The 12,757-nt window shown below is 41.1% G+C and overlaps 1 protein-coding gene across 1 annotated transcript; it reads left to right on the top strand.

Annotated features, from left to right (window-relative positions):
• Positions 1 to 214: 214 nt before the first annotated feature.
• Positions 215 to 10,827, top strand: LOC134875884 (protein mono-ADP-ribosyltransferase PARP14-like). Its single transcript, XM_063900599.1, has 15 exons — positions 215 to 517; positions 1,736 to 1,857; positions 2,064 to 4,190; positions 4,354 to 4,575; positions 4,684 to 4,902; positions 4,988 to 5,054; positions 5,555 to 5,701; positions 5,813 to 5,872; positions 6,040 to 6,216; positions 6,470 to 6,608; positions 6,716 to 6,771; positions 7,690 to 8,403; positions 8,495 to 8,628; positions 8,781 to 8,958; positions 9,640 to 10,827. The coding sequence occupies exons 1-15, from the start codon at positions 343 to 345 to the stop codon at positions 9,918 to 9,920; spliced, it is 4,818 nt and encodes a 1,605-aa protein (XP_063756669.1). The 5' UTR covers positions 215 to 342; the 3' UTR covers positions 9,921 to 10,827.
• Positions 10,828 to 12,757: the final 1,930 nt, after the last annotated feature.

The following is a 12,757-nucleotide window of genomic DNA, read 5'->3' as shown; positions in this document are numbered from 1 at the left end:
AAGATGGAAATGAGCAAAGTGCTAGAATCTGGTACAAAGCATTTCAAACCCCTAAACTAAAAATAAACACATGTTGTTCTGTAGGGCTTTCTACACAAATGTTAGATTCTTTTTTGAATAAATGTGTACCTTTAATAATGGTCCACACCTTGAAGTGGGAAGGCTTATGGCAGTCACGCTGGTTCTTGCTTGTGACGTCATGTATAAATCCGGAAAGGAAACCCAGAGCCTGCACTCGATACGACTGCGTCCGACCCGGTGACACCAGTGTTTAATTGATCTAATCAAGGCCTACAGTGGTGCAATATATTTGATTAACTGAGTGTATCAACTGGTTGTAGTATGGATGACTCTTTCCGGTATCCCGTTTACTTCGAGTGTCCCAATCTGGACGGAGAACGGAGAAAAAGGGTAGAACTTTACTTTCGGAATCGTCGCAAATCACGAGGTGGAGAATGCGGTTCGATAACAAACCAAGAGAATGAAGTGTACCGCATTGCGTTTAGAGACAGAGGAGGTAAGATTGTAAAAGTCTTATCTATTCAATGCAGTCATTGTTTAATCCCTCACATTACGTAGGCTTGTGCTGGCGAAAGTGAAAGTATGGCTGCTCTGTAAACACATTGATCTCATTCCATACTTTCGGCTTTTTAATTAAACACTTATGTTTCCGCTTACTGAGCCACATCTGTACCTTTTCAGTGTCGATATTACTCTTTTTCGCACTGTGCTGTACATACACGTTGTCACTCCTATCATTTTAGTTTCACTTTCACATCCTGCTCCTTGGACTCAGCATGTTATACCGTTTTTTGTTAATGCTTGTGGCTTTGCATAGTTATGTGTGCATGGTATTGTGTTGTTTTTGCGTGTTCTCATCGTCACTGTGCATGTCTTTGTAGTGAATGTGTATATCTTACGTCAGATTTCGATCTCATAGTTGGCTTGCCCCTCCTCTCCTTCCGTTTCCCGCATGTCTCTATCGTTGTTGTGCATTCCTTTATGGTTGCGTTGTCTCAGGTGTTCAAATTGCATTCCTTTATGGGCGTTTGGTATCTCTTTCTGGTCGTTTGGCACCGCCTTGTGGTTGTTTATTGTCTGTTTGCAGTTGTCCTAAATCTAGTCTATGTTTTGTCTTTCTGTCGTTCATATTGCATCCTGTTGTGGGTGTTTGGTGTCTCCTTTTAGTTGTTCAGCTTTCTTTTTGGTAGTTGTTTGTCTCTTTAAAAATCCTTTATTTGTCTTAATGGTCATTTTGCATCCCTTAATGGATATTTTTGTCCCGCTGTAGTTCATAGTAAGAGACGATAAGATCAGATCAGATAACATAAGATGTACGAATATATGAAACACACATTTAAAATAAAAATCTAAAAACAAAAATACATACAGATACAGAATATATACATGGTGCATCCTTGTGTGGGTGTTTGGTGTCTCTGTGTGGTTGTTTTGCACCCCTTTGTGTAATTTTGTGTGTCTTTATTGATGTTTTGCATCTCATTGTGGTTCTGTTGGGCTTTCGGGTCTGTAGATGCTTTAATATCATTGTTGTTTTGTTTCTTTTTCTTTATGCTTCCATCTCGTTGTGTTCTTTCTATCTCTCTTTGTACAGTTGTTTTGATTATTTAGTGTTTCTTGATGGATGCGTTTATCTTTTAGTTGATTTTGACATCTCTTTTTGGGGATGCTTTCAAGACAAAGGGCCTACAAAGTCTACTTTTTGCTATCTCAGATCAGCAAAACATCCTGCAGAAGTCTAAACATGAAGTAGAGTTTGCCGGTGATCGTCTGGTGCTGATTGTGCGAGAAAGCCCCAAGTTAGATAGCCCAAAAGTGGACTCAACTTCATCACAGGTCAGTGTGGAAAGTCTTCCGAAATAGCAATGTTTGCACACATGGATAGTAGTTTATTGGTTGTATTAAAACAATGCTGCATTTTTAATTGCTTTACAAGCATTTACTGGAACAATGGACAATGATTTTGTATTTGTATTTCTGGTTGATTGAACTGCCATAAAACTGTTCTGTTTTAAAAATTAAACTTGATGTCTTTCCATCAGGAGCCGCCCATTCTTACTTCAAGCCTGCTAACACTTGAAGAATATGAAATACGACCTGACGCTTACCTTTTACAGTTCCTGAACGAATGCCCAAAGGCTCTGAAAGGACTGGAGATAGAACTAGTCTCTTTGGCATGCTCTGCTCAGCTGTACCCAGAGGAAGGGAGGGTTTTAGTTAGCTGTTCAGCTCAACCTGGTGCTGTAGATTATGTCAAAAATTGGAAAGCAGAGGTTGACAAACTCTTTGGTGGCTACCTGTGCCACTGTGAGGTGGACTCTCACAAAGTTTTAGCTCTGCTTGAGTCCAGGAACTCTCTTCAGACCACCGGTGACGTTAAGGTGTACAGCGAGAATGGGATGGCTGTTGTTGTTGGGCAGCGTTCTCAGGTGAACGCCACGTTGATGGATGTAGGTGCCTCGCTTGGTAAACAAGGGCCACGGTTACTTGAGAGGCAAACCAGCATTTGTCGACTGGGCGAGGCTAAGCTCCGCCTCATCTGGAAAGAGATTGAGCAAACTTTGCCAAAAGACTTTCCAGAAGTGAAGGTCACACGGGGAGTTCAAGGTCAGTTACATTTGGAAGGATCTGTCGAGGACATTCTTAAGGCTAAAGATTGGATTTCTGATCAGGAGAAGTTGGTGTTTGAAAGGACAGTTTCTGACATGAGGCCACATTTGTTGGCCTTCTTGAGAAATATATACGGAGGTCCAGGGGTGCTTGGACAATTAGGGGTTAGTGACAATGTGGAAATAGACTTACGTGAAACCGAGCTGCGTTTCTTCAGCCTCTCTGCTGATAAATTGAATGACACAGTAACAAAACTGCAGGAAAAATTCAAGGAAGTCAAGATTGATGTTCCTTACTGCTCCGCTGTGTCATCTGAGTTAAAGGAAAAACTTAAATCCGAGACAAAAGAGATGAACCAAGGGCAATACAGGGCTCAGGTCGTCTATGGCCCTGACAGCAGTGTGTGGTTACTTGGCCACACCAAAGAGGTTGAAGAGCTAAATGAAGTAGTCATACAGTTTATTTTGGATCATGCAAGCATAGAGGGCAAAGTCAATCTCCCTGACCCAGAGTTAGTACCTGTTTTACCAGAATTGCTGCGTCTGCATGGTTTTGATCATTCAGGGGTAACCTTCTGTCCTTTAATATCATCCTCTGGACCCACAATGGTGCTGGAAGGTCCATCTGGCAAAGTGACTGAGGTCAGGAACAGGCTGAGGCCATTTCTGGACTCCATCGTTAAGGGCAGAGTTACCATTGAATTGCCAGGAGCAGTGAGGTATATTGAAAGCAGCTCTGGAAGAGACAACATTTTAACATATGCTCGTTCTCAGAAGTGTCTCGTACAGCTTCAAGAACAATCTTACGCTACTCGACAGACTTTTGCATCTGATGCAAGATCAGGTAAAGTAAACACAACAGTTGCTAGCTACAGCCTTCGTGACGGGCTCCAGGTCATTGTCTGTCAGGGTGACATCACCAAACAGGAAGCTGATGCCCTGGTGAATGCTGCCAACGAAGATCTAGACCATGGTGGAGGGGTCGCTGCAGCGCTGTCTAAAGCAGGTGGCCCTCAGGTGCAGAAGGAAAGCAGAGCTATAGTAAATCAGACTGGAAAAATCCCCACTGGGGAAGTGGTAGTGACCACAGGGGGGAACCTGAACTGCAAGAAACTGCTTCATGCTGTTGGGCCTGTAGGTGGAAAATCAGGTGGTAAAGAAAAGATGTTATTGGAGAAAACTGTCCAGTCTGCTCTGAACTTAGCAGAGATTATGGAGTTCAGGTCTATAGCTATGCCTTGTATCAGCTCAGGTGTGTTTGGTGTACCTGTCACTGTGTGTTCTGAGGCTATTGTAACTGCTGTAAAGGAGTTTTGCAGCCAGGGAGGGAGAAGTCTTAAAAGAATCATCCTGATTGATAACAGAGGAGAGGTGGTGAGGTCCATGCAGGATGCATGTGATCGCCTTCTCCAAGGGACAGGTACCGGAAACAGGGCACCAAGTGATCTGGGGTTTCAGATGGAAGCTGCTGCCCAAGACGCAGCAAGAGGAGCCACTGCTGGAGCTCCTGGAGGGGGTGTCCATCTACAGATCATTCAGGGAACCATCGAGACCCAGCAGGTGAGCAACTACGCCAAGATGATGCATTAATGTAATTTTGGTCACTTGATTAAGGATGTTTCACAAGCTGATCTGCTGTAATTGCTGGGTAGTGATATATTTAAACAGAAAACAGTTGTTTAAGTCCTAAATTGGATGTCATTCGATTATTGTATTCTTCTAGGTGGACTGCTTTGTGTCCCCCATGTTTGGCCATGATCCTCATTCTACCCGTGTTGGAAGTATTTTGTCCAAAATGGTAGGACCTCAGCTGACTGCAAAGTTTCATCAGGAAGCAAGAGGAGCAACGATTCCTGGTGACATAATCCTGGTTGAGGGCTTACCTGCAGTGTTATTCATCAACCTCACTCCCTGGGATAATAACCAACACGGAACTGCAGTCCAGGTAAAGCCAAGCGACTTATTTGCAACTACATTGTATGCCTTTGTTTAGTTTTTCCTCCTCATTAAAACTAAGGGCTGTATTGACCTTGATAATGCTTGAATCTTCCAGGTCTTGAGAAAGGGCATCAGAAAAATGCTGGCTTCCTGTCAGATGCGTGGCTTTAGTTCAGTGGCTCTCCCTGTGCTGGGGGTCGGTGCTGCTCTACGTTTTCCTCAGAGTGTGGCAGCCAGGGTAATGATGGAGGAGGTCCGTCAATTTGAACATAACCGAGTCATTGGAACATCTTTCTTAGTCTGTATTGTCGTGCAATCCACCCATTCTAGCAAGGTATGCCTGGTAACAAAACGTAATACAGCTGCTTTTTCTTTTCGCGTGTGGACCTGGAATAACACCATATACACTGTCTTTCCAGGCCTTCCAGTCTTGCCAGGACACCATGCATCTCAAAGGGTTCACAAACGATGCTGACCCAGACCAAGGTTATTGTGAATACTGTTTTAATTTTTGAACTGCTTGTTTTTTCATAATCTCTAGGGCTGTAACAAACCCCGTAAGGCTGCAAAAGAGAAGATATTCTTTAAATAGGCTACCCACGAGTATATTAACACTGTTAGAGTTAATGCTTACAGGCAACTACAAGCTGCTTTTACATCAGAATTAGAATCAGAATTCCTTTATTTGTGCCGCAACGGAGGTATGTGCATTATTAACAGCAGATAAAGTGAAGAGAATAGACTTCTGTAAGTATTCATGTGTTATTATTAATAAAAAACAAGAACAAAAAGCAGCTAAGTACACCATAGTAAAAAAAACATATACAATTGAAGAGGTAGCTGGCACTGTTTGCCGTTAATACAAATAAATCGTGAACAGATAGAAAGGACTCAGCGTTGAGTAGAAGCTGCTGTAAAAGGCTGCGACACGAGCGGCGCTGGAAGATATTCGTACGACTAACTTTCTTATTTTATTGACATGACAGCTTCCTTTTATCGCCATATCTCCGCAAATAACGATGAAGTCACGGCCATGCTGGGCGGAGTCAAGCTTCAGATGGTCGTTGGTGACATCACTAAGGAGAGCACCGAGGTCATAATCAACACAACTGACTTCTCCAACAACCAAGCTGGTGTGATTTCTAAATATTTTGACCTCACACTGGTGTTATTTTTGAAGCTTTTTATACAACATATTCATACAAGAGACAGTAGAGTAAAAGTGTGTTTTTAAAACTCCACAGGTGTGTCCAAAGCCATTCTGACTGCAGCGGGGCCCAGTGTCCAAACACAATTGGCACAAGGTAAGCTCAAAGTGGCCAACGCTAACAGTAGGACAGAGACGAGTTAGATCACAGAGCTGTTCTTAAAATGTGTGCTGCATATTTTTGCTTAATTATTACCAACCAGCATGTTATCACACAATCCAACATGATGTTTTTTTAAATGTCTTTTATATTTTTTCTGCCAGCCGGAATTCCTACAGACTTCATGTGTACTACAGGACCCGGGTTGCTTGCCTGCAAGGAAATCATACATGCCAGTTTTAGGCGTGAACATGAAGTGTTTCGTAAGAATTGCACAAAGATACTGAAGCAGTGTGAAAGCAAAGGCTACAGCTCCGTGTCCTTCCCTGCTGTAAACACTGGTTAGTACTGTGTGTGTGTGTGTGTGTTAATGTGTACTGTGCATTATGTTCAACGCCTCAATTTTCTCAATTACTTATAGCTAGTTAACTTGAGTAGAAATCTCACAAAGAAATACATATAACACCTGAAATAAAATAAAAAGGGCCGTACAATTTCCAAGTCAGAAAGCACTGTCACAAATTTGACACATTTCAAAATAAAGGTCACTGCAGCAGTATAATTATCGTCATTGGTGTCTTTATATCCCATCAGGTGCAGCTAAAATGGACCTGAGCAAAGCATGTAAAGCCTTGCTGGATGGCATGACCTCAGCTATTATGGACTTGAAACCAAATTGCCTTAACCTTATCCGCATTGTCATCTTCAAGCAATCGGTCTTTCAGGCTTTCAGGTCAGATATAAATCTCACTCCTGGTGTTTTGTGTTGTAGCACAGGTTGCATTGTTTGACCCGTCAGAGACCCTTGTTTCAAAGTTCTTCTCTCTTATGTTTCTGCAGATCAGAGCTGGAGAACCGCTTTGGACAAACAGCCACTCGCCACCTAGGCCTGAGAGGTTTGTTTTCATTCATAAGGGAGGAAAATGTTATACTTTATGCAGGACAGGCGTCCCAAATGACTATTTTAACAGTCCCAAATTCAATGTAAACAATCACTATTTCTAAATGAAAAGCTTTTACTTTGTTGTTATCATCCCTAATGGTTATTTATAGGAAGACACACTTTTTAAATACTAAGAAATACGTTTAATTAAAAGAAAATCTTAAGTGTAGCGGCCAAAACCATATACAAATAAACAGATAATTAACTTAAAGTAAAACTGCAGCTGAGGCACCAGTTATGCAAGTTCAGACCACAATCTCCATTTTTCCATTTGTTTCCATGATCCAAAATACAATTAACACAGTTTCCTATTCATTTGTTTCCTTTAGCCTTTCCTGTGGGTCAATCACTGTGCCCAAACGTGCCTTCAAAATAAAAGCATAACAACTACTAAAATAATTGTCTAACTAGTCAATAATATAAATCTAAATAGAGCTCCAACTAAAAGTTTAACTATGTATTATAGCTGGCTAAATCTAGCGTAAGGAAGTTAAAATGCAGTGACTAGTAATAGTCCAAAAGTAACTTTTTGGACTATTACTAGTCACTGCATTTTAGTGACAACTTAGTTGTCACTAAAATGAAGAATTCCTTAAGTGAACCTAATGGTGTTGACATCCAATAGGGACGAGGTTGACAAAAATGCAAGTTATTTCTGGATCCGATTGATAGACCGAACACCTCATTTGATACAACTTTCAAAGTTACGTTGTAAATGTGTCAGCTTAGCATGCAGAAGACTTCATTTTCATCAAAAAACCCAAAAGTTATGTTGGTAAATAGTCATTTTGGGTCATGAAATGAAGGGGACAAGTGTTGTGGATGTAAGACGTGAAGACTATCTTATCCGGTGTCTGTTTTTCTTGCTCAGAAAAAGCTAGACAAATGCTGAAGAAGTGGCAAGAGACAAGAACAAAAACTACTGTAACACCTAAAGGGAAAATCTTTGCCTCCTCAAAGCCACCTCCAGCTGTGATCAGTGTGATTGGCTGTGGTCCGGACATCATCAGGACCATGAAGAGAAATCTGGAGGGGATCTTTCAGAACCAGCTGCTAGAGAAAGACGTGGATGTGGAGGATTTCTCCAGGCTTGATGACATGGAGAGGGAGGCAGTGCACGCAAAAGTCAAAGTCTTAGGAGTAAGCCTCCAATACAGGAAACGTCCAAGTTTTGAGGGTGGGAATGGGAACGGAGCAGACAACGCTGCCAGAGGTGAAGCTAGAGATCGCTCAGGGTCAGGAACAGAGGTCTATGTGCTGAAAGGCCTGAAAGAGGACGTGTTGACCATCATCGATCTTATAAACAAAGCAATCAAAAAAGCACTCAACGAAGACATCCAAGATAAAAAAGAAGCAATGCTAGCTCTTGAAGTCCAGTGGTCAATTCATGATGTAAATAAAGTCTGGCGCGAGCTGAGCCTGCAGGACAACTACATTCTGGAGAAGGCTCACGAGAAGAATCAAGTTTTCGCGGACATCACGTCACCAGACGGACTAAAGGTGTCCGTGAACCTGAAGGAAAATAAAGCCACTAACAGGCTCACAGGCATCACCTACGAAGTGAAAAGGAACGACTCCGACACAAGTATGTTTGGTTTCAGGAACATACACTTTCTTCATGTTTTTTGTTTGTAAATAAATGTGTTAAAAACATATTTATTTCACTTCTCTTTCAGCCTTAGTGTTGCCGGCACATTGGGAACCTATGCATAATGCACACTTTAAAAAGGTGGAGTTGCAACGTAACTCTTCAGAGTACGACAAAATAGCCAAGGGTTTCCTCCAAACGGCAAAATACAACATTCACAAAGTGAGTATGATGACACAAAAACATGCCTTTTGAATGAATTCAATTCTATTATTTACACCTTTTGCTCTTCCTACTTCTGCGAGTATGTAAGTAGCACCTACGGTACAGAATAGAGAAGAATAAGTAATGAAGTGATTTGTCTCTGATCTCAGATTGAACGAGTGCAAAACATCTACCTGTGGTATGGCTATACTGTGTTCAAGCAACGTTTGTTAGCCAAGAATGACAAAGACGGGGATGGGGAAAAATATCTCTACCATGGCACATCAGCAGACTCGTGCAATTGCATTGAAACGGGCAAATTTGACAGGAACTACGCAGGAAAACATGGTAAGGAATATTCTAACATGCTAAGCGTCTGTCTGCATCAGGCTGTCACCGTTAACGCTCGTGATGTATCTGGAAAGCTTTACGCCTTGAAAATAAATGAAGTAAAACGTTTAAAGGCAAAGAAGGTGGAGGAATTGGCACAAGCTACATGTACTGACTGGGAAACCGCTGGACTTCAGTAAGAACCATCACCATGGCGAGTTTAAAATCAATACGCTTCAGAATTAACTTTGTATAAAGCCCTAAATGGGCAGGGTTCCTCCTGTGTTGCAGACCTCCTACTCTCGTATTCTAGCTCCTTGTTTTTAAATGTGCTTCATAAGTAAATGTGATTGACTACCTCGTTGTAACTGTAAAACTCATGCGTGGAGAAAACGGAGAAAAGGCATTTTGTTAAAGCTGGCCAGTTTCTTAGAGACTCACACGAGTGGGAGATAGCGGACAAGTTAACCACTGCAGGAACAGATAGTGCTTGCAATATGAGAGCAACAGCAAGAGTACTTCAATTCGAGTGCAGCGCGTATTATACAGCGGGGGGTCACAGCAGGTCTCTGGGACAGCGGCTTTGTCGACTCTTGAGCTCAGTGTCGAAAATGTTAGGACATCATGCGTATAATTCAGAAATCACATTTTGAATAAGAACTTGACATGTGCCTTTTATTTATTTTAATTCTATCACAGCTGCTGCATATGGAAAGGGAGTGTACTTTGCAGTCAACGCGGCGTATTCGGCCAATAGCTTTTCCCCGGCAGACGCGACAGGCATGAAGAGGCTGTACGTGGCTAAAGTCCTGACCGGTCGCTATACCGTCGGCGATTGTCGTTGGAAAGCCCCCCCTCCTCGAGGCTCAGACAAAACGGACTGCTTCGACAGTTGTGTGGATAACCTGCAGAATCCCTCCATGTTCGTGATCTTCCACGATGACCAGGCCTACCCAGAATACCTTATCACCTTCAAATGAGTACACCTGAAACCAATGGTCTGCGACACTTTGGAATGTGCCATAAATACTCGTGCGTTTTCCCTGAGATGATTTTGAATGGAGTTGTATCTCAGAAGCACTTTAACATACCCCTAACACAATCAGATGTTGTGACACACGCCTTGTAACACATCCCCATGTGTATTCAACAGCCTTGTATTGAAGGCTTTAACACTTGATATTATACTTTAATTTTGGAGATCCTTTGTTTCTGGCTTTCAAATTGTGCGATATAAAAAACAAGAAATGATTCTTAATATCTTCCAAAGATGAACACTGTATGTGCCATATAGTAAAATGTTACTTTTTGGATATGCAACAACATCAATTATGCAAAGATTATTCTTTTAAAGGTTATTTTACTTTCATTTATTTCATTCAAACGTTTAATGTCAGAAGTATTTCTTATGGTATTTTTACCTTTCAGTTGCCTTTAAACACTATGTATTTAGTTAGGGTAGCGAGTTCCATACTAACCATATTATGTTTGCTGCATATCAGACACATTTGAAATAATATGTTCAAGAGTAGAAGAATGCTCTATTGCCTTTTCTTAACATAAAACAAGCAGCCAGCCAAGGAAGTAGAGGTAGCTGTTTAGAACGGTCACACGCACCCTAAATACATTTAGCTATCATTACATTTTATCTGAAGAGTTCATATTTTCTTTGACTGCACAATGAAGTTTCTAAGTTGGCATTATAACATTTCCTTTTTTTCATTTCCTTGAAGTGAATACATGAGCAAGATGAAGGAGACTCTGTGTTTTAATTAACAGTGTACCTAAAAGTGCATTTATTTTCAATGTTTTTCCAATATATGAACTTGTATTGTGCATTTCAGAGGCAGTGCACCGTCGTCAACAATAAAAATTAAAACAAGTATACGATGGTTCATGTTGTACATTATGATTCAAAGGTATCGATAAATATTGGCAATCATATGCTTAAGTAATCCTTAATTAGTACAGAATATAAGCATTTTAACGTGACTGTTACAAAGCTATATTTTTGGTTCATGAATTCTACAAGTCTTATCGATTCTACTGCGCTCCAACACGAATCAGGTAAAAAAAAAGAAAGGATTGTATTCCCGTTTTTAACTAACAAACAACATAAATTTTAACCTTAATAAACGTTTGATCTGATCCAAATCCCACTCATTTCTTTCTTTTTTCAGAAAGGGAAAAGCAAAAGTCCACTGAAGGAGCAGTACTTATGCTGATTATCACCAATCATTGCATTATGCCAGAGACGAACACTCACATTGTCTCCAACTTGCAGCTGCAAGATAGCGCTGTTAGAACCAGAGTGGGGGTTATAATCATCACTACTATACCATGACACTACTTTGCTTTCATTTAGGTACAAACTGCTACCACAGTCTTGTTTACCAGACCAACAGAAGGAAGTGAAAGTGAAGAAATAGACTCCTTGCACCGGTGCTGTAAAATAACCCGCCGAGAAATAACAGAAAGAGAGAGTGGAAAAGACAAAATATTAGTTGAAAGAGTTGAACTGTAGGACATTGAATACTGACCTGAGACTGGGCTGTAATGTTCTCCAATGTTTTGACATGTTTGTACATGAGAGTGTAAAGGACATTCACAGGACCAATGTTGCCATCTTGTGGAAGTGCAGCTGAAAATGCAACCCGAGGCCTTCCTGAGAGACAAACAAAATATCACAAATTTCAGAGTTAATCATAGTAATTGGGATTGGATCGTATGCAGATCATTTACATTCACAAATACCTATATTACACACTACAGGAGACTCCAGAAAGCTCAGTTAAGAAAATTGTACTTAAGTACCTTGATCCACTGAACTTAGTTCAGTCACCCTGCTGTCGAGAGCAGACAGCTTCTTCTCACTGGCCTCCAGCTTTTTGTTTGTTTCCTCCAGGGCAAGCTTTTCTTCCAGAGCCCCCAGCCCCTTCAGCACTGTGTAGATGGGTTGCTCACAGCTTGGAAGGGTTCCTGTTGAGTTTGTGGTCAATATGGCCGGTGCTTCTACAACTTGGTTTAAATTCTGGAGAGAATCCATATCTACCAACAACTCCGGCCTGGCATTGTGATAGACCAGCAAACACAGAGCAATCATCACTGAGAGTCTGTCCATTCTTCAGCATGAAAGGCACTTGTAAAATGTATTGGAATGACTGTTTACTGACAGTGAAGACATCCATTTATAAAAGGTCCAGGTTAACAATTTGTCAAAAATATTGCATACCAAAGGTCAAAGCTGAAAAAACAGAAGCGATGAAACACCAGACCTGCTTCCTTATTATAATTTGTCCATTGTCTTGTGTTTTAATAACCTCAAAGTCAAGCTACTGTTCATGTGGGGTGGACATTAATCCCAATCTCCTCCTTGATAAGCAGAGTGCATGCCAGCACTTGTTGGACTGTATCCAGTTTTCCATGCAAATGTATGACATTTTAACTACAAGCTTTTGACGATTCAATTTGATGTGCATTTCCATCGACTGCTGTTCTTTAAGCTCATCGAGGTCAACAGTTGCCACTTATTCTTCAGTCTATTGCAATTAAATCTCCCTGTCTTGCTTAGCCCTTTAAAAGCTGGTGACTTGTATGTGAGAAAAAAAACCAAGATTTTGTGGAGATAGAGAACAGCAAATTGATCAAGTAATGTCAAGCTTTTCCACCAACGTGTTCATAAGGTTTCCTTTGGACATTGAGTGGGATGTATGATGCAAAGTTCTCCAAGGGTTACATTACCGGATCTTTATTTCAATGAATTTCTCCACTCTTGAAAACCTCTACATTGAAAAATCTGTCCTGTACTTTGTTCCCC

Source organism: Eleginops maclovinus, chromosome 14 (assembly GCF_036324505.1).
Source record: "Eleginops maclovinus isolate JMC-PN-2008 ecotype Puerto Natales chromosome 14, JC_Emac_rtc_rv5, whole genome shotgun sequence".
Classification (NCBI taxonomy): domain Eukaryota; kingdom Metazoa; phylum Chordata; class Actinopteri; order Perciformes; family Eleginopidae; genus Eleginops; species Eleginops maclovinus.
Note: the sequence above shows the minus strand (reverse complement) of the source record. Positions and strands in the feature narration are given on the sequence as shown.